The sequence below is a fragment of the Salvelinus alpinus genome, chromosome 17 (assembly GCF_045679555.1).
Source record: "Salvelinus alpinus chromosome 17, SLU_Salpinus.1, whole genome shotgun sequence".
Classification (NCBI taxonomy): Eukaryota; Metazoa; Chordata; class Actinopteri; order Salmoniformes; family Salmonidae; genus Salvelinus; species Salvelinus alpinus.
Genome location: NC_092102.1, coordinates 8,964,225 through 8,986,270, shown reverse-complemented (window position 1 = coordinate 8,986,270; position 22,046 = coordinate 8,964,225). Strand labels below are relative to the sequence as shown.

At 44.4% G+C, this 22,046-nt stretch overlaps 1 protein-coding gene across 4 annotated transcripts in view; it reads right to left on the bottom strand.

Moving 5' to 3' along the window:
- The window catches only part of LOC139542075 (protein kinase C zeta type-like), a 140,952-nt gene that overhangs the window by 33,280 nt on the left and 85,626 nt on the right, over positions 1-22,046 (bottom strand). For all 4 annotated transcript variants that reach the window (XM_071347090.1, XM_071347093.1, XM_071347092.1 and 1 more), the window contains 9 exons: positions 17,153-17,284; positions 15,994-16,084; positions 14,324-14,376; positions 13,026-13,220; positions 7,844-7,941; positions 7,417-7,503; positions 6,828-6,963; positions 6,450-6,537; positions 6,141-6,260 (listed from right to left, as the gene is read on the bottom strand). In XM_071347090.1, the coding sequence (XP_071203191.1) occupies positions 6,141-6,260; positions 6,450-6,537; positions 6,828-6,963; positions 7,417-7,503; positions 7,844-7,941; positions 13,026-13,220; positions 14,324-14,376; positions 15,994-16,084; positions 17,153-17,284 (1,000 nt within the window). The remainder of the gene's footprint in view (positions 1-6,140; positions 6,261-6,449; positions 6,538-6,827; positions 6,964-7,416; positions 7,504-7,843; positions 7,942-13,025; positions 13,221-14,323; positions 14,377-15,993; positions 16,085-17,152; positions 17,285-22,046) is intronic.

The following is a 22,046-nucleotide window of genomic DNA, read 5'->3' as shown; positions in this document are numbered from 1 at the left end:
CAGATCCTGTAGTACAGCACGTTCGGTTCTTTGCGGCAGGAAACAGTTTGGTCATATTGTGTAGCGCCTCATCTTGTGTTGGTTAGTTGGACTCACTGCCACTCTGGGTATGTCCCAATAATATCTCCTTCCTCCTGAGGTGTGCACATGTTCATTCCTCCCCACATTTAAAAGCATTGGATTGGTGAAGGCACGGGCTAGATGACGTTTCTTAAACCAGTCATTTCCTGTTACATCCATAAAGGCAAGTGAACAAGTGCGTACTTCGGGAGAAAGGAGAGGTTATTGGGACGCGCTCTGTCGGGTCAAGTCAATCCTTGATTGACCTCAAATCCCCTCTCCGCCAGCAACACAACAAAACAGATAGATATTTCTGATTTCTCATCAACAAACATTGCATGTCTAGGAGCAGACGAGGCGGACGCAAAGCCTCTCTGATGAACAGATTACAGACAGAAGAGCAGTGTTGTTTATCCTCTTCTTCCTAAATGCCCCCAGCCGGCCGGCCCGCTCTGTTCTGTTTGTTTACACCGAGTGTCACGCCCTGGCCTTAGTATTCTTTGTTTTCTTTATTATTTTAGTTAGGTCAGGGTGTGACATGGGTATTTATGTGGGTTTTGTAGTGTCCAGGGTGATTGTAAGGTTTAGGGGGTTTATTTAGAGTAGTTGGCTTTATGTTTAGTATAGTTGTCTAGCTGTGTCTATGTTGTGTGTAGTTGTCTAGGAAAGTCTATGGTTGCCTGAATGGGTTCCCAATTAGAGACAGCTGGTTTCTGTTGTCTCTGATTGGGAGCCATATTTAAGGTAGCCATAGGCTTTAGTTTGTTGTGGGGAATTGTCTATGTAGAACGTTTGTAGCCTGTGTGTGTGCACTACGTTATTTAGCTTCACGATCGTTTGTTGTTTTGGTAGTTTGTAAGTGTTTTGTTTCGTTTTGCCTTCTTCAATAATAAAAAGAAGATGGCTTATTTTCCTCATGCTGCGTTTTGGTCCGTCTCTCCTCCACACGATCGTGACAGAATTCCCCACCACAACAGGATCAAGCAGCGTGAGCGGAACCAACAACAGCGGCAAAGTAAACAGGACTCATGGACATGGGAGGATGTTTTGGACGGTAAAGGTTGCTACACATGGGAGGAGATCCTGGCTGGAAGGGATCGCCTCCCATGGGAACAGCTGGAGGCACTGAGGAGAGCAGAGGCTACCGGAGTGAAGAACCGGAGTTATGAGGGGACGCTGAAAAGCCCGTGAGTAACACCCAAAAATTTCTTGGGGGGGGGGGGCTAAAGGGGAGTGTGGCGAAGCCGGGTTGGATACCTGAGCCAACTCCCCGGGCTTGCCGTGGAGTAAGAGGGCGTCGTACTGGTCAGACACCGTGTTATGCGGTAAAGCGCACGGTGTCCCCAGTACGCGTGCTTAGCCCAGTGCGGGCTATTCCACCTTGCCGCACTGGGAGGGCTAGGTTGGGCATCGAGCCGAGTGCCATGAAGCCGGCCCAACGTATCTGGTCTCCAGTACGTCTCCTCGGGCCGGCGTACATGGCACCAGCCTTACAGGTGGTGTCCCCGGTTCGCCTGCATAGCCCAGTGCGGGCTATTCCACCTCGCCGCACTGGCAGGGCTACGGGGACCATTCAACCTGGTAAGGTTGGGGAGGCTCGGTGCTCAAGAGCACGTGTCCTCCTTCACGGTCCGGTATATCCGGCGCCACCTTCCCGCCCCAGCCTAGTACCACCAGTGCCTACACCACGCACCAGGCTTTCAGTGCGTTTTCAGAGCCCTGTTCCTCCTCCACGCACTCTCCCTATGGTGCGTGTCTCCAGCCCAGTGCCTCCAGTTCCGGCACCACGCACTAAGCCACCTGTGCGTCTCCTGAGTCCTGTACACACTGTTATTTCTCCCCGCACTCGTCCTGAGGTGCGTGCCCTCAGTCCGGTACCACGCACCAGGCATATAGTGCGCTTTGAGAACTCAGTGTGCCCTGTTGTTCCCCGCACTAGCCTTAAGGTGCGTGTCATTAGCCCGGTACCTCCAGTTCCGGTACCACGCACCAGGCCTACAGTGCGTCTCAGCCGGCCAGAGTCTGCCGTCTGCCCAGCGGCGCCTGAACTGCCCGTCTGCCCAGCGGCGCCTGAACTGTCCGTCTGCCCAGCGGCGCCTGAACTGCCCGTCTGCCCAACGGCGCCTGAACTGCCCGTCTGCCCAGCGGCGCCTGAACTGCCCGTCTGCCCAGCGGCGCCTGAACTGCCCGTCTGCCATGAGCCTGCAAAGCCGCCCGTCTGCCATGAGCCTACAGAGCCGTCCGCCAGACAGGAGCCGCTAGAGCCGTCCGCCAGACAGGATCAGCCAGAGCCTTCCGCCAGACCGGATCAGCCAGAGCCTTCCGCCAGACCGGATCAGCCAGAGCCTTCCGCCAGACCGGATCAGCCAGAGCCTTCCGCCAGACCGGATCAGCCAGAGCCTTCCGCCAGACCGGATCAGCCAGAGCCTTCCGCCAGACCGGATCAGCCAGAGCCTTCCGCCAGACCGGATCAGCCAGAGCCTTCCGCCAGACCGGATCAGCCAGAGCCTTCCGCCAGACCGGATCAGCCAGAGCCGTCAGCGAGCCATGACCAGCCAGAGCCGTCAGCGAGCCATGACCAGCCAGAGCCGTCAGCCAGCCATGACCAGCCAGAGCCGTCAGCCAGCCATGACCAGCCAGAGCCGTCAGCCAGCCATGACCAGCCAGAGCCGTCAGCCAGCCATGACCAGCCAGAGCCGTCAGCCAGCCATGACCAGCCAGAGCCGTCAGCCAGCCATGACCAGCCAGAGCCGTCAGCCAGCCATGACCAGCCAGAGCCGTCAGCCAGCCATGACCAGCCAGAGCCGTCAGCCAGCCATGACCAGCCAGAGCCGTCAGCCAGCCAGGATCCGCCAGCCAGTCCGGAGCTGCCGTCCCTCAGCCCGGAGCTGCCGTCCCTCAGCCCGGAGCTGCCGTCCCTCAGCCCGGAGCTGCCGTCCCTCAGCCCGGTGTTGCCCCTTATCCCGGTGCTGCCCCTTGTGTTGATGTTACCCAAAAGATTAAGTGGGGGTAATATGAGGGTGGTCATTTGTAGGGGGAGATATAAGCTGGGATTGACTATGGTGGGGTGGGGACCTCGCCCTGAGCCTGAGCCACCACCGTGGTCAGATGCCCACCCAGGCCCTCCCCTAGACTTTGTGCTGGTGCGCCCGGAGTTCGCACCTTAAGGGGGGGGCTATGTCACGCCCTGGCCTTAGTATTCTTTGTTTTCTTTATTATTTTAGTTAGGTCAGGGTGTGACATGGGTATTTATGTGGGTTTTGTAGTGTCCAGGGTGATTGTAAGGTTTAGGGGGTTTATTTAGAGTAGTTGGCTTTATGTTTAGTATAGTTGTCTAGCTGTGTCTATGTTGTGTGTAGTTGTCTAGGAAAGTCTATGGTTGCCTGAATGGGTTCCCAATTAGAGACAGCTGGTTTCTGTTGTCTCTGATTGGGAGCCATATTTAAGGTAGCCATAGGCTTTAGTTTGTTGTGGGGAATTGTCTATGTAGAACGTTTGTAGCCTGTGTGTGTGCACTACGTTATTTAGCTTCACGATCGTTTGTTGTTTTGGTAGTTTGTAAGTGTTTTGTTTCGTTTTGCCTTCTTCAATAATAAAAAGAAGATGGCTTATTTTCCTCATGCTGCGTTTTGGTCCGTCTCTCCTCCACACGATCGTGACACCGAGTCCTAATGGAATGTTAACTGGATCAGTCGCTGGCTGCATCTCAAATGGCTAGGGCTCTGTTCAAAAGTAGCGCACTATGTAGGGAATAGAGTGCCATTTGGGATGCAACCTCTGTGATGGGGGTTTAGGGTTAAGGAGCTTGGCCTAGGGCCAGGGTTAGGAACACTGATGGTGACATGTGTCTAGTGGTCGCCAGAAGGAAGGGTCGGGGAGTGGTATAGTATGGCAGAGCGTAGCATAGTATAGACGGAAAGGCAAGCAGACCGAAGGAAAAGGCAGACAGACAGACAAGCGGACAGACTGACAGTTAGTACATGACATTCTCATTTGGTTACAACCTAATTGCCGTGGAACTTTGGATATCACCATGCCAACTCCGAACTCTGTCTGCATGTCTATGGTTCTGTGGTCTGGCATGTGTGCCAGGGTTTCCCAGGGTGAGGTTGGCACAGGTCAGGCTTGTGGCATAAGGCTAGCCCTCCCCTACAGAGAGAGGGGCTGGTTTCCGCTAGCGAGGTGGCATCAAGGAGACATGCTGCTTGCCCTGTGGGGGCATGAGGAGGACCAAAAGGCTGGCAGATGCCCTTTCCAATGCCCATGCCCAGACTGCCATGGGTGGGCATGGTGGAGAGAGACTGGGGGGAGGTATGGAGGAATGTTCGCTACAGCGGGGTATGGGGGGGTTGTAGCACATACAAATATAATTACTGGAACGGACATCCCATTCAATCAATTCTATTTCTATGGTATAATACATATGTCATACAAGAGGCAATTGTCTCTCCAGCGGTCTTGCCTTTCCAGATAGCTCTAGCTGTCCAAATGTCTCATACTTATTTTTAGTGTACAAATCTTCATCGGTTTTAACACAAAATACATAACATATTGAGTGACATGTGATGTGTTTGTGTGCTGGTTTTGGAGCACCAAAAGAGACATTTTGAGATATAAACAGTTAGACATATATAGGAATATGAAGTACTACTATCCTGGATAATCATGCCCTTGAGTGGAGGAGTGAGTAGCCAATGTGTGGAGAGCATTTGTTTTTACACAAAATGGCCACCATGCATCAAACCCGGTGGCTGCTACACATTGCGTAGTAGTAGTGGATGTCACACTTAACAATGTCAAGCACTTTGAGACATTAGCTGTGTTAGAATACTCATACTAACCGTACTATTTGTGACGTGAATTGAGTATATAGTATGGATATTGGTCATAGTATGGATATAGTTAATATGACAAATGTTCCCAGTAGTTGTACTAAATTCGCCAAAATATGAAGTATACACGCAGAGGACACTATTTCCGTACTTTAGGGCCCATAATGCAATTCTTCAGGAAATGGGTGTGGCTTCACATTGTTTCAAGTTTTGAAGAAAATATGCAGTCGAAGTCCAACGAGAGCGGATACAAATTAATTGCTTTAACTAATTATGACGAATGTTAAGAAAATGTTGAGCAATGTAATAAAGTAATGACTTTTCAAATAAGTTACCTTACATGTTATATTGGCTGACAATTTGTTAGCTACGCTGTCCTTACGAACCACATATCCTATCATTACAGCAGTAATATTACTGCTTGCCAGTATATTAACTATCGGCTATCTAACTACCCAACGTTTATTGACTTGATTATTCCCATCATTCTTAGCTTAGCTAAATGGTATAGTCGTTGCGCGTTCTCAATGGACATTCGGGTGCTTTCGTACATTCGCTCTGGCTATCTACTCTGATTTCAGAGCACTCTCTCTGAGTGTACCAGAGCGCAGAATAAAGAATTTATGAGCACTCAACACCTGTTGAAAATGTCCGGTGTCAGTAAACGTCGGCAAAAAAGCGTAATTAAATTGTTGCCAGCAGCACAATTACAGTCACCAAAGCTCTGGATAACAAGAAAACTGCCTAAACAGCTCTGCTAGGCCGAGTAAAATGGTCAGAGTGGTCTCATTTCTGTCTAGTTAGCTTGGGTGCTTGACTGTGTTGTAAGGTCAGAACGCTCAAATCAACCCTACTCCTTGGCCCGAGCGTCCAGTGTGAACTCCGAGAGCGAAGCGCTCTGAATTTACAAACGGACAATCTGACACTGCTCTGAATTTACGAGCTCACTCTGGCACTCCAGATTGAATTGATGAACACACCCGAAGTCGTAAAATGTCTAACTAGTCATTTGTTATGCTAACTAGCTAGCAAGAGTTTGCATAGCAACAGCATCAACTTCCGGTAGACAGGCTAACAGCTAGTACGCTCAACTGAAAGCATACTGTTCATTTACAGTATACTAACATTAACTAATAGTATGTAGTATATACTCATTAAGTATGTGTAGTATACAGTATGTTAGTATGGGTATTCGAACACAGCTATTGCTGTTAATCCATATCATACTGTAGTAGAGGGATCTCTCACCTTGGAAGAGGTACTCCTCTGTGTTCATGTCAGGATTGTCGGTGATGATGTCGAAAGGGGACCTCCCGGCCATCATCTCAAACATGAGCACACCTAACGCCCACCAGTCAACACTGAACCCTGGAGAGAGAGACACAGACAACGTAGATTCAGCAATATTTTGGTAATGACAGATCTGTTCATAATTTATTTTCACATATTTTGTATTTAATTGACGTTTTTTACAATAACTCCTAAATAGCCAATTCCCAGAGCTGAAGTTCTCCCCATTCCCTCCATGTATGTGTTTTGTTGATGGAAGGGACCCACCGTAGTCTTCCCCTCTGAGGATCTCAGGGGCTATGTAGTTGGGGGTTCCACAGAATGTACTGGTGGTGTCTCCTGGTCTGATGCCCTCCTGATAGGGGGAAGGAGGGAGAAGGAGAGAGAGAAATGAGGGGGGAGAGAGAAAGTGGTGAAGGGAAGGGGAAAGAGAGAGGGGGGAGTGGGGGAAAGAGTGGAGAAGAGAGAGTAGGGGGAAGGACGAGAGAGCAGAGAAAGACGGAGAGAAAGTAAGAGAGCCAGAGAAAGAGCGTGAGACATTCGACGCCTAGTGTATTGATCCACTTCTACATAATGAATGGGAAGTCAAGTAAGCAGCATAGTAGCAGCACTATAACAGTATACAGGTCTGTGCATGGGTCTCACCTTGCACATCCCGTAGTCGGTCAGCTTGATGTGTCCCTCGTGATCCAAGAGAACGTTGTCCAGTTTCAAATCTCGGTAGAGGATTCCCTTTTCGTGCAGGAAATTCAGAGCGATACAAATTTCAGCAGCATAGAATCTGAAAGAAAAGAAGATTCATTCAGGCATGCTTATCCTCGTTCAGAGAATTCCCGGCACCCAGACTCGGTGACACAGTTTGTCCAACTTACAGTTCTATCCTGACCTTCGCACAACGTAGAAAACATCCTGAAGCCCACATATAGTATATGGCATTATGTATATTATACAGGAAGGAGTTTCTAATGAATAGGTGATTTCTTTTCAATATTTACATTGTCCACCTCACAATTGGCATAGTGAGACGTGGTGGGCTAAATGCTCGTGATTTCTCTACCTCTGGTGTGCTTTCCTGACAAATTTAATATTGGCTATCATATTGGGACACTAATACGGCCTATTCATCTTCAAAATAAATGGATAAGTTTAGAGGAAATGGCAGAGAGACATGATTGAGGGTTCTATCCGTATGCTGTTGAAGTATCAGAAGAGCAGGAAGATGTTGTTTGTTTACCTTGCGTGTTCTTCTGGTAGTTTCCGTTGCCGTTGCATATGAAACATCAGATCCCCTCCGTTGACGTACTCGATCACGAGAAATAACCTACAATCAGAAGAAATGGGAGAGGAGAAGACATTGGTAAACAGTCAGTCTTGGAGAGTGTTTGGAGTTTGAATGCAGCCTGAGTGGCCCTCTTACCAAGATTGCCATTTAGCTAGTATTATCATTGGCCAACTGAAGGCTGCATGTCAAATTGAATGCCCATTATCTGACTAAATATGATTTTAAAGTTCTTCGTTAAAAAAACATTGTTTTACTTTGGTGAACATTTGTGACAAAAGACTGGGTAATAATGGCCAGTGGAACAATTGTAGAGAAATGGATTCATTTCACCTCTATTTAGCCTGGGTAAAAGTCATTCAGAACACATTCTCTGTCTTACCGGCTCTCTGTCTGAAAGCAAGAGTGAAGGCCCACTAAGAACGGATTGGTAGACGCCTGCTCAAACACGTGCTTCTCTGTCTGCACCCAGTCAATGTCCTGTAAGGGAAACACACAAAGAGCGAGACAGAGAGAAAGACAAAACATTAGCAACAACTTTGTCTTATCCATAATCATGGTAGACGAGCTGCTAAACAAACAAACAGACCGAGATGCATGATGCCATGTATGACAGTCTTTGTAAACTGTATACATGTATTTTATGTCTATGTGCTTTCAACTCAGTTCCCCAGAGGAAGAAGTAGTGGAACATTACCACACAAAGCAGCCATTTTCTTTTCTCATTGCATGGTACAATACAAGAAGGTTCTCTTATCTAAGCCACTTTTTATTCAACCCAATGGATTTCTACTCTATTGGTAAAAAATAGAGTAGAAATAGAGTAGAAATCAGATAAAAATAGAAGGCATAACAGAAAGCATAACACTTAAGTAATGGAAAATACAGTCTGGTCCATAAGTATTGGAATCCTTGATAAAGATGAGCAAAAACTACTGTAGAAAAGATATACAGTAATCCCTCGTTTATCGCGGGGGTTACGTTCCGAAAATGACCCGCGATAAGTGAAATCCGCGAAATAGAAAACTTTTTTTTTTTTTACAATTAGCAACTATTACATGTATACAAATACAGTGACTCACGTGTAGGCCGTTTCGTCGACATTATGGGTTTAGGAGATGTTCGAAATTACAAGATAATTTGGCCAATTTAATGTAAATTTGCCAAGCTGTTTTATGTACGTACACATAACTGCACGAGACGACAAAATGATAGCACAATTCGTAGCATGTTTTGATACAAGAAGCGGGAGTGAGTTTTTAGCGAATCAGAATGCAGAGCACAATGCACCAAAAAAAAAAAAAAAATGCATTATGAAAATCCGCGAAATAGCGAATCCGCGATAAGTGAACCGCGAAGTGGCGAGGGATCACTGTAATACAAATACTGAGCTATATTGTAAGCTCCAAAATGTTCGGAAATTATATATTTTTATACTAATACTCAGAGAAAGTACAAAAACTATGTAAAAGATGGGGGTCAAAATGATTGGCAACCCTGTTTCCAATACTCTAGCACCCTCCCCTTGCGAGGATAGCGACTGAGCATTTTTCAAAAATGTTATATGAGAACACGTTGGGAGGAGTCTTACACCATTCCTCCATACAGAATATTTCCAGATCCTTGATATCCTTCGTCTGCACTTTTGGACTGCCCTCTTCAATTCAGAGATGGCCATTGCAAAATGTTGATTTTGTGGTCAATTAATCATTTCTTTGTAGATTTTTATGTGTGTGTGTGCTTGGGGTTATTGTCTTGCTAGAATATCCACTTGTGGCCAAGTGCCATCCTCCTGGCAGAGGCAATGAATTAAGGGCCTGACTGTACATGGAAAATATGGGATAAATAAGTATCTCAAAGACAAACAAATGAAGAAATATACACATTTCAGTGTCTACATGGTACATCATTCATTTGTAGTTATTATTAAATAGTACTATTGGACTATGATCTAATGCAGAGGGGAAACCAAGAGGCACAATCACAAATAAGAACACTAGTTAGAGAAAGGGGCCCTCTTATGTTCTCTTACTCTGACAAATGAAGGAGTAAAAATAGGCAAACGACACATGCATAAACATCACACTAAACACTGCATTTAAAGGAAACCATTTCCAACCCCATAATGACCACCTAGATGTAAAGTGTAAAATGAGGAGCTCCACAAACAACTCAGTAACCTGTTGTAGTGTAGACTAAGTCATACCCTATGCACAATAAATTCTCTCTCTCACACAAACACACACACACGCACGCGCACACACAGACATCTTTACAAAAAGCTTTAGAAATCAGAGCACTTTAATTTCCGAGCCCAAGCCAGAGTTGACACAGTGAGCAGATTACAGAGCTCTGCCTGCGATTGCGCCAGGAAGACAAACATCTGTTGCTTTTTCCAGGCCGTGACCTTTTACTCCTTCTGACTAAAGTCTTTGGATGGGTGCGTCTCTGCACTCTCTATCCATCTCTATGACTTTATGCCTGTTGTTTACAAACTGCCAATCTACTCATAGAAGTAGACAATGAAATAATTCACTAATATAAAATGGAGATAGCCCTCAGTGGTTCTGGCATCGTCACAGAAGCGATCAATAGCAATTGTTGATCAGAGGTGTGCCCATCTATCCATCTCTATGGATCAATGGCAAAGATAAGAGGTTTGCCCTCTAGGTCATATATCTATAGGAATAGCAACCTGTCTGGCTTTAGCTGGGCGGATATTGGCTGCCCTGAGAGGGACAGAGACAGGATGCCAAGCTGAGGGGCTGACCAGGCTAAACCGAGGCTAGATACCCATTCAGTTCGTCATTAGGCCTCAAACATGGCCAGGACAGACCCCTTTAACATGTAAACACTCCCCTTGGTCTTTCTGGAGTCGCAATTCAACGGCTCAGACACGAGACGTATGTGGAAGGGTCTACAGGAAATCACAGACTACAAAAAGAAAACCAGCCACTTCACGGACACCGATGTCATGCTTCCAGACAAACTAAACACTTTCTTTGCCCGCTTTGAGGATAATACAGTGCCAAAGTCGCGGCCCGCTAAGAAGGACTGCGCCCCCTACCTTCTCCTTCTCCGTGGCCGATGTGAGTAAAACATTTAAACGTGTTTACCCTCGCAAGGCTGCAGGCCCAGACGGCATCCCTAGCCGCGTCCTCAGAGCATGCGCAGACCAGCTGGCTGTTTAAGGACATATTTAATCACTCTCTATCCCAGTCTGTTGTCCCCACATGCTTCAAGATGGCTACCATTGTTCCTGTACCCAAGAAGGCAACTGAACTAAACGACTACCGCCCCGTAGCACTCACTTCTGTCATCATGAAGTGCTTTTAGAGACTAGTCAAGGATCATATCCCCTCCACCTTAGCGGCCACTTCAGTTTGCATACCGCCCCAACAGGTCCACAGACAACGCAATTGCCATCACACTGCCCTATCCCATCTGGACAAAAGGAATACCTATGTAAGAATGCTGTTCATTGACTACAGCTCAGCATTCAACACCATAGTACCCTCCAAGCTCATCATCAAGCTGGAGGCCCTGGGTCTCAACCCCGCCCTGTGCAATTGGGTCCTGGATTTTCTGACGGGCCGCCCCCAGGTGATGAAGGGTGCGTGCCCACAAGAGTGCGTGCTCAGCTCCCTCCTGTACTCCCTGTTCACCCACGACTGTGTGGCCATTCACGCCTCCAACAAAATCATCAAGTTTGCAGACGACACAACAGTAGTAGGCTTGAGTACCAACAATGACGAGACAGCCTACAGGGAGGAGGTGAGGACACTCAGAGTGTGGTGTCAGGAAAACAACCTCTCACCCAACGTCAACAAAACAAAGGAGATGATCGTGGACTTCAGGAAACAGCAGAGGGAGCACCCCCCTGTCCACATCGAAGGGACAGCAGTGGAGAAGGTGGAAAGTTCCTCGGGGTACACATCACAGACAAACTGAAATGGTCCACCCACACAGACAGTGTGGTGAAGAAGGCGCAACAGCGCCTCTTCAACCTCAGGAGGCTGAAGAAATGTGTCTTGTCATCCAAAACACTGACACATTTTTACAGATGCACAATCAAGAGCATCCTGTCGGGCTCTATCTCGAATCGTCTTTCCGCCACTCCTTGTATCCTATCTCCTCGTCTCTTCAACCGTATTGGAGAAGAAGGTCCTTATCAATTGGATGAGAAGGTCAGAGGGAAGGGACCTCTCACCTTCTGTAAGATTTCTGTAAGTCTTTAGCTGACACTAGGATTCTTCTTAACCTCATTGAGCATTCTGCGCTGTGCTCTTGCGGTCATCTTTGCAGGACGGCCACTCCTAGGGAGAGTAGCAACAGTGCTGAACTTTTGTCTTAACGTTGACTGACTTTTAGAGATACTTTTGTAACCCTTTCCAGCTTCATGCAAGGCAACAATTCTTAATCTTAAGTCTTCTGAGATCTCTTTTGTTCGAAATTTTGTGAGTGTTTATGGGGCAGGGCAGCTCTAACCAAAATCTCCAATCTCGTCTCATTGCTTCGACTCCTGACTCCAATTAGCTTTTGGAGAAGTCATTAGCCCAGGGGTTCACATACTGTTTCCAATCTACAATGCTAATGCTTAAATGATGTATTCAATATAGACAAGAAAAATACAATAATTTGTGTGTTATTAGTTTAAGAACACTGTATTTGTCTATTGTTGTGACTTAGATGGAGATCAGATCAAATTTTATGCAGAAATCCAGGTAATTTCAAAGGCTTCACATGCATGAATGCATTTATACATGTATAGCATCTATAATATACGGTGTGATATCCACTAAAAACATTGGAAGATATCTATAAAGAGAGATCTATAAAGCTCTGAACGGCCATACTATGTAAGATAAACAGGGAGCGGGAGAAATGTAACCACTTTAAAAGTTAAAATATAGATGTATAATCCCGGATTGCTCCTTTAACAGTATGTTGAGTGGCAATAGAAGGAATGGTCCTTTCCACGTGGGTCATTTTGGCAATGTTGTTATGTCCATCTCTTAATTGTCCATTGAAACGTGAAGAACTCAGAGCTCAAATAGCTAATTACAAATGATTACATTACTATCATCAGAGGACAATCAATCCAAAATGTCTATCCTCTCCCTCTGTAGTAGTTCTGTCATTAATCTGGTGTGCTATGTCTAATATTAACACCATAGCTCCACCTAGAGGTGGAAACTATAACATCTCTCAATTACTCTCGTCTCTACCCATCTTTCTCTCTTCCCTACCCTCCTTGTATATCTTCCCTCTCTACTCCTTACCTCTTTTCCCCCTCATTTCATCTCCCCATCCTTCCTATCCTTTCATACCGCACCATTTGAGGCACCATTTCCTCCTTACTTTAATGACTTCTTTCACCCTGTCTCTCTCCCTTCCATCACCCTTCTGTTTACTCATCCCTACTTCACTCCTCCATCTTTTTTTTGTTTCCTTTCCCGCCCCAAGATCCTCTCGTCTTCCTATTTAATCCACTGCACGTCCAGATCCATCTCTTTTCCTTCTCTCTCCCTTCCCCTCTTTCCCTCCATCCCCCTCCCTCTCACCTCGTCGTCGTGCACCAGTTCCTTCTTGACCACCTTCATGGCGTATATCTGTTCGTTCTTCTTGAGTCGCACCAGCAGCACCTTAGCGTAGCTGCCACGGCCGATCACCCGGATCAGGTCGAAGTCCCCCAAGCCCAGCGTCAGCCCTTGGGATATCTTGATGGCTTCGATCCCATCCACCACCGCTTTGATATCCTGTAAAGGAGGTTTGGATGGGATAGAAACATTATGAAAGAGACATACAGTGAGCTCAAAAGTATTTGGCCAGTGATAATTGTTGTTGTTGTTTTGGCTCTGTATTCCAGCACTTTGGTTTTGAAATTATACAATGACTATAAACTTAAAGTGCAGACTGTCAGCTTTCATTTGAGGGTATTTTCATCCATATTGGGTGAACCGTTTAGAAATTACATCATGTTTTGTACATAGTCGCCCCATTTTAGGGGACCAAAAGTATTTCATTTATGTATATTAAAGTAGTAAAAAGTGAAGTATTTGGTATACCTAGCACGTAATGATAACATCAAGCTTGTGACTCTACGCACTTGATGGATGCATTTGTTGTTTTGGTTATGTTTCAGATTATTTTGTGCCCAATAGAAATGAATAATAAATAATGTAAATAATGTATTAAATAATAATGTATTAATGTAAATAAGAATAGAAAATGTTTCTAAACACTTCTACAATTAAAAGAAATGCTAACCTCCCCTGTTATTGTAATAGTGAGAGGTTAGCATGTCGTGGGAGTATGATATTTATGTGTTTAGCTTTCTCACTCATCATTATTCACGATTCATTCAGGACTATCCGTAATCACGGTAGCATCCACATGAATGTAGAAGTGTTTAAAAACACTCTATTCTTATTTTCAATAAAAGTGACTCCAAAATGAAACAATACGTTATTTACCATTCATTTCTATTGGGCACAAAATAATCTGAAACACAACCAAAACAAACAGCAAATGCATCTAACAAGTTTGTAGAGTCACAAGCCTGATGTTATCATCGCGTGCTAGGAATATGGGACCAAATACTTAACTTTTAACAGAGACAAAACCACAAAAATGTGTCTCTGTCCCAATACTTGTGGCGCTCACTGTAGATAAGAGTACACTGTTGAAAGCTCCTGCAGTGTATTTAGTGTAGCGTTTCGACCCAAAGGTTTCTGTCAGGCTTCAGGGAAGCGTTATGGTCATCGGTGGAGATAGATCGAGCTATGTGTCATGCACATGTTGATATGATACGAATATTTATTAGAAGAATGCATTATTTACTGTGTCTGAATAAACTCACCTCTGAGTCCTCTTCAACTTTGTCCATCTTGCAATTGTGTGGTAGGAAAGGTACTGAAGGCAAGAGAGAAATAACTTGTTACCTAAACTGTAATGCAGTCCTACCTAGAGTGGACTGAGGATTAAAAACCTTAGAGATCTCTATAGCCTACAGACATTTCCATTTAAATAGGGTGTTCCACAAGAATCCATGGCTCTATCTCGAATCGTCTTTCCGCCACTCCTTGTATCCTATCTCCTCGTCTCTTCAACCGTATTGGAGAAGAAGGTCCTTATCCATTGGATGAGAAGGTCAGAGGGAAGGGACCTCTCACCTTCTCATCCGGTGGGTTTTGAGAATGAGGCAAAGAGAGAGGACGTGAGGAATCAAGGAAATGCAATTGAGATTCTCCCATTGACTCCTTCTCAATTCATCTTTCTTTGATTCCTTGCCTCCTCTCAAGGGAGCATTGTGGGACGTATAGTTCACCCTTGTGACCAGCAGAGGGCCCAATGCTGTTCAGAGTGAGTTGCAGCTTTTTCCCGGCTCTGCCCAAATATAATTATTATTGTACTATACTGTACTGTACAACCTACTGTCTAGTCTGCTGCTGGATGAGTGACCACCTACTGGATGTTCAACCTTCACACTAACCCTCATAGAGGACCAGTACACAAAAACAAGGAAGGCCCTGTGCACAGCAGTGCATCTTGTTCAAGGTGCTGCTTCTGGCAGAAACAACTGGGTGTAAAAATCGCACACTTAGAAATATATATTTTTTCTTATTATTTTACAAATTGTGCTGTGCAGAATAGCACATACAACTTTATGATCAGTCTGTAAACAACAAAGGCATACTGATTCAAACATGCTCTCTCACTGTTTGGGAGAACGTTCCAAGCTAGTTATTGGTTTTCATTGAATAGTGCCTTTTAAAGCATTTGAAATGAGTATTCACAAAGTGTCTCATTGTAGGAGTGCTGATTTAGGGATCAGTTTTGACTTTTCATAATGAATAAGAAAGATCAGCACTCCTACTCGGGGAAGCTTTTTTTGCATACAGGCCCAGACCCAGACCCAATGTATCAAGACCATGAGACCAAGCCTGCATTTTTGTGGTCTTGAGTGGTCTCAAGACATCTTACTTGACTACTTCACATATTAAAGGGTGAGTACGTAAGAATTTTGTTCACAAATGTACCTAAATGCATATTATATGTAAATAGTTTATGATTAGTGAATGCCATAATGTAGTTATTTTGTTAGATACTTCTCCCTAATAGCTGAAAACATGTTTTTTTCAAAGCCATTTTAGCCGTCGCGATAGCTGTCCTGTCTGAACCGATTCCCAAATCACGGGAATTTGTTGCACAATGCAGAAGTTGACTCCCTCCGAGGCATGTGTTGCTAGGCAACCCCTATGCACTTGCCAGCATAGGCCTGCTCCCTCCCCCTCCGTGGCTAAAGTCAGTGTGAGAAACATGCTAACAAATGTTTGTGCTTTGAAACTAAATAAATACTGCACTCTGACCCACAAAACTGTAAGCAAGGAAAGTGAACTTTAAAACGTGATGTAGTTTTATTGGAATTTGCAGCGGTTGTTGGTAAGTAAAATCTGCTAGCTTCTGACATGACTAACTGCATCTTCAAGTCTATATTGAAAAAATACAATTTGTTTTATAGGAACTTACTTCCATCTGTATCCTCTGTATCTTGAGGGAGGAGGTCCACCTCTTCACTCTTCTCATCTAAAGGGGGCTCCTGTGATGGCATGACTGGCTCCTGCCAAGAGAAGACAGGCAAATAGCCTCACATGGTTTTGAGGCTGACAAAGAGTATCAAACAAATCATGACTAGGTCCTTGGAGACACTGGGAAGAAGGGGATTTATTTTAAGAGGTGTTCCACGTTGATAGACATCTTAGGCACATAGATGTATCTTTTTAACAAAAGACCACAGAAGTTGAGAAGTCAGGATATGTCTCACAAAAAAAGCACTTACAATTCATTTTATGCAGTTCTAACCATGAGGCTCACCTCGCTATCTAATCAACAGGGAAATCTCAGGTGCCATTTCAAAGGGGATCAAAATGTTTGTTGATAGACAATCGTCAGATTACATGAAAGAAAAACGCAGCATAGAGATCTACTAAAGTGGACATTGATTGACTATTGCCCTGGGTTTTCAGGCACCGGGTTTGCTTTAGTCTAAATGCCAAACGGGCTGATTGCAAGGACCCCTTAGATTCTGTATGTTAACCGTCTGTCACTAGAGATCAACCTCATGATGTCTCAGTATACAGGGCTGTACACTACAGTATGGGTGCATCCCAAATGCCACCCTGTTCCCTATATAGTGCACTTATTTTGAACAGGGCCCAGCTCTGGTCAAAAATAGTGCATTACATAGGGAATAGAGTCTATATCGAAAGATAGTGGATGTGAAACTCGCCCATAGTATGTTAGCTGGAGTATATTGAGAACTTAAGCCACCTGTTTCTCATGAAAGGACAGACCAGTCTTTTGCTCTGTTGACAAAGGAGGTTGGCTTTGAGTTATATATGTGTTGTGCAAAAGGCTTTAATTGCTAGTTCGATTCACGCTCGGGCAGAACAGAATTTACTCTGTTACAAATATACACCTGTACTTCAAATAGTCATGTTTAATTTAAATGTGTGCATAATTCCCCATTTTATTCCTGAATGTAATCTTATTTTACTCAAAAGTTGAATAATTAAAATGCAAAACTATGAAGGCTCTATAAATAATATGTGGTTCCGATGCTTTAACATGACGGATTGGGCAGAGTACTGTCCAATCCGTCATGAGATTCTATATCTACGGTACTCACCATATGCCTTTGGCAAGTCAGAGGGACAAGTGTGTGACAGCGCTTATGGACCAGCAGTTTGCAGTTGATACACTTGTAGCCCTGCCTCCCCAGCCCCCATATCCTTTCACTGCAGTGGCCACAGTACGCTTTCTGTTAGGGACAGACCGAGACAATTGGGAGATAGTTAGTGCAACAATCCTTATCAGTCTGAGCTCATGACAATGGGTTGACACTATCGCAGTCATTGATCAAGAATGAATGGACAACAGGCGAGGCAGACACGTGAAGGAGATCACGATAGATGCAGAGTGGTGGAGTTAGGCCTAGGCGCCATCTTACATCAACTGGGAGCATGTTTGTTTTGCTACCATCGGCTATACATTTCACAGGTATATATGCCATTTAACAGCCGCTTTTATCCAAAGCGACTTAGTGTGTGCATACATTTTCTTATGGGTGCCCCAGTGGGAATCAAACCCACACTGTTTTGTCTGGCCCAGACGCTATTAGGCTTATAACATCAGTGGTCCGGTACACATCAGAACCCGGAAACCTAGGGACGTTATGTCTACCCACAGGCATATCCACAAACACATTCGGAGCCAGTTGTTTACTAACAGTCTGAAAAGAGCGGCACCACAGTGCAATGAGTGCTGAAGTTAAAAGTGGCGTTGCCATGGAAACGCCATGCAGAGGAACTTCAAAGCTTAGCTACCCCTACCCCACCACTCCGCAGCCCAAACTGACTCGATAGAGAGAGACCGAAATAAAGAGAGAAAGAGATGGAGGGAGAGACAGCGTTTGAGAGGGAGAAAGAGAGAGGCAGCGGTTCGGGCGAGTCATAAATAAATCAAGACAAAATCTGTTTTCCCTCTCCGCTCAGCGCAGACGAGGGAGTAATTAAGGCGCCTGTTGTGAGGTGAGAAACTTTGAAGGCCGACTTTTCACGCTCCCTGTCAAGACTTTGGGGAGCGCATTTCAAAAGCAGAGGATACACGAGGGGCCATAACATATGCCATTTGTTCTTTAAAAGAGCCACAAGATCTTCAGATTCTTCTTTGACTCACCAGCTGTGTTCGATGTTCCAAAGACACTAACAAAAGGTACAGGTAGACTAGGAAGGAGGAAATACTGAGGGACTAAAAACTTAAGATGTTAGGCCTACAAAACAAACATATTTGGTCTTCTTGACTAGAAACATGCTTAATACGGACATTTTTTGTGATTTAAGAGTCACTTATAGCCTCGATGCAGTGTTTTTAATTTGCAATTTTAAATCCTCACTTTATGTCTAATAAATCAATGTGTGTGTTCATTTTTTTATAAATTATTTCCCTGAGCCTCCATCACTGAAATGATCAGTCAGACTGTACAGGTGTGGGGATACAAATTTGAGACATTTACATACAGCCCCGATTGTCTGATAGAAGTGTCTAGAGCCCACCCCCTTACCCCAAAAACATGACACACATGCTATTCAACCTGTCAGTTGGAGCTGGACCCTGAAAGCGACAAACTTCCACAAGTGTGTAGGCTACTTTGTTTTGTCACCAAAACAAAAGGCATACATAATACATGCTTAATTTGCTATATCATTGTTATACTATTTTCAATAGGTCACCAGAAGATGCAGGACCAGCCTTCTTGCATGGTGGACCAGCCTGGCCTATTTTTAAATTTTTAATTTCACCTTTATTTAACCAGGTAGGCTAGTTGAGAACAAGTTCTCATTTGCAACTGCGACCTGGCCAAGATAAAGCATAGCAGTTCGACACATACAACAACACAGAGTTACACATGTACAGTCAATAACACAGTAGAACAAAAGAAAACAAAAAGTCTATATACAGTGAGTGCAAATGAGGTAAGATAAGGGAGTTAAGGCAATAAATAGCCTATACCCTACCCTGTCTGCCGTCTATTCATTGCAGAATACCATGATCATCTACAAGGCAGACTACATGGTATAATCTTTAGTATCATCTCAAAGTTTATTTCAGAATTTTACAGAATGGACTTTGATGATACTGGATATTATAACTTATTACTTATTTTCTAACTGTCACGCCCTGACCTGAGATATCTGTTTTCTTTATATTTTGGTCAGGGTGTGACTGGGGTGGGTACGTTAGTTTTTGTATTGTCTAGGGTTTTTGACAAATTTTCAGTACATGTACTGGCTAAACCCTGCTCTTTGACAGACTTAGTAGGAATTGTCAATGGACAAGGGCTACTTGTCTATCTGTGATTGGCTGTATGACCAATAGAAGAAATTGGTATTCATTACAGGTATCTGGCCTATAAGAGCTTTGTCAGTTGGGGCTGGGACTATCTGGGCCATAGGATCAGAGTGGAGCTACTGCCTGCTGTCACGACTTCCGCCGAAGTCGGCTCCTCTCCTTGTCCGGGCGGCATTCGGCGATCGACGTCACCGGCTTTCTAGCCATCGCCGCTCCATTTCTCATATGTCCATTTGTTTTGTCTTGTTCCATACACACCTGCTTTTCATTCCCAAATCAATCTACATTTTTTTTTACATATTTAGTCCTCTGTTCCCCATCATGTCTTTGTGTGTAATTGTTTATTGTTACGTGATTATTTTGTCAGGCGCTGCACTTTTGTTTTAGACCGTGTTTGTGGCACTAGTATGTTTTATGTGCTGTCGTTGTTGACCGGTATTAAAGTGCGCCTGTTTAATATACTCCGCTCTCCTGCACTTGACTTCGCCTCCCATATACACGCCTAACACCTGCGTAGGCCTTTGCATCCACCAGGAGTTCCAAGATGCCAAGGGAACACATCCTGGATGGGTTTGGGAGCTTGTCTGCAGAAAGAAATGGACAGACAAACAAAATATGAGCTGCAATACCTCTGAACCACTTTCATATCCATACCATAATTTGCTAGATTAAAACGGAATATTCAAAGCCCTTTTACACTTTATCCTATGCTTATAGAATGTGGTGACATAAAAATAGTTCTTGGTAAGTGGTAATCCAATCAACAGCCAACGTTAACTTTTTTATTCTGGGCTATTACAGTCTGTTATTACAAATCAGTCTGACAGTACTTTGACAGTATTTCAACCTGAAGGAAGTATGATTTGAAGTGACTGAAATTATTCAGAAAGGTATTGGGAAGTGATAAGAAGATCACCAGGCAATAATTGTGTATGATCTTCTGTGTAGATAATTGCTTTCAATTATGTGGTGCTTTTCCCCCCAGTCTGATTATGCCTGGTCCTGTCTGCTCTAATGTTGTCCTGCACAGCTTGTGAGCAGCTCATGTTCCTGAGATTCTTAGCTTTCAGGAATGGGGTCATAATACAGTGGCTCCAACCGTTTCAAATTTAGAGCCACATTTGCAGGAGAAAAACAGAAAGCACTCTGTTTATCACAATCCCATTCTATGAACTGCTCTATGAACTTAGCGGCACATTTTTATTTTATTCAGAGCTGTTTCGTGACCCCATTTTCAAATCAGCCGAACCCTTTGGGGAAAGCAGCGGGGAAGTCGGGTTGCCTCACACAATGTAAACTGTAAAACTTCCAGCCTACACTTTCCGTGGGGATACAGTTAGCAGAGTAGTTAGATAGCTAGCTAGCTTCGACCGCAAGATGCTGACGTGACATACATTTACTTACGTACCTGTACATAATTAAGCAATGTCAGAATCGCAGAATAGCTAAATGTCATGTCAGTATCCTTGCTAATTGCTATCAAAGTTACAAGCTAACTTTAGCTAGCCGAATCCCAGACATAGGAGAAAAGTGTAGCTGGCTATGTGAGAAAGTTGTTTACATTGTGGGAGGCAATGTCGCCTGCCACAGCCGGATGCAATATGTATGGGACAGAAACTTCATGGAGATTGAAAGCTACCAATCCACAGGCTAGTGTAAGTGTAGCTAGCTACCCTGTCGAAGTGTGCCGAGCATTTGTCAAATCAGACAAAGTGATTGTTCTGATGGAAGACAGTGCAAAGAAACAATTACTGCCATGCAGCCATCTACAGCTCAATATCTTATGTTTGGCCGTGCATAACTATCTACATACAGTGGGGAGAACAAGTATTTGATACACTGCCGATTTTGCAGGTTTTCCTACTTACAAAGCATGTAGAGGTCTGTAATTTTTATCATAGGTACACTTCAACTGTGAGAGACGGAATCTAAAACAAAAATCCAGAAAATCACATTGTATGATTTTTAAGTAATTAATTAGCATTTTATTGCATGACATAAGTATTTGATCACCTACCAACCAGTAAGAATTCCGGCTCTCACAGACCTGTTAGTTTTTCTTTAAGAAGCCCTCCTGTTCTCCACTCATTACCTGTATTAACTGCACCTGTTTGAACTTGTTCTCCCCACTGTACCTATCATGTGTATGTCAACATGACGAAGTCAGCATCCCGGAGTCGCCTCTACACTGTTGACGTTGAGACTGGTGTTTTGCGGGTACTATTTAACGAAGCTGCCAGTTGAGGACTTGTGAGGCATCTGTTTCTCAAACTAGACACTCGAATGTACTTGTCCTCTTGCTCAGTTGTGCACCAGGGCCTTGCACTCCTCTTTCTATTCTGGTTAGAACCAGTTTGCGCTTTTCTGTGAAGGGAGTTGTACACAGCGTTGTACAAGATCTTCAGTTTCTTGCCAATTTCTCGCATGGAATAGCCTTAATTTCTCAGAACAAGAATAGACTGACGAGTTTCAGAAGAAAGTGCTTTGCTTCTGGCCATTTTGAGCCTGTAATCGAACCCACAAATGCTGATGCTCCAGATACTCAACTAGTCTAAAGAAGGCCAGTTTTATTGCTTCTTTAATCAGGACAACATTTTCAGCTGTGCTAACATAATTGCAAAAGGGTTTTCTAATGATCAATTAGCCTTTTAAAATGATAAACTTGGATTAGC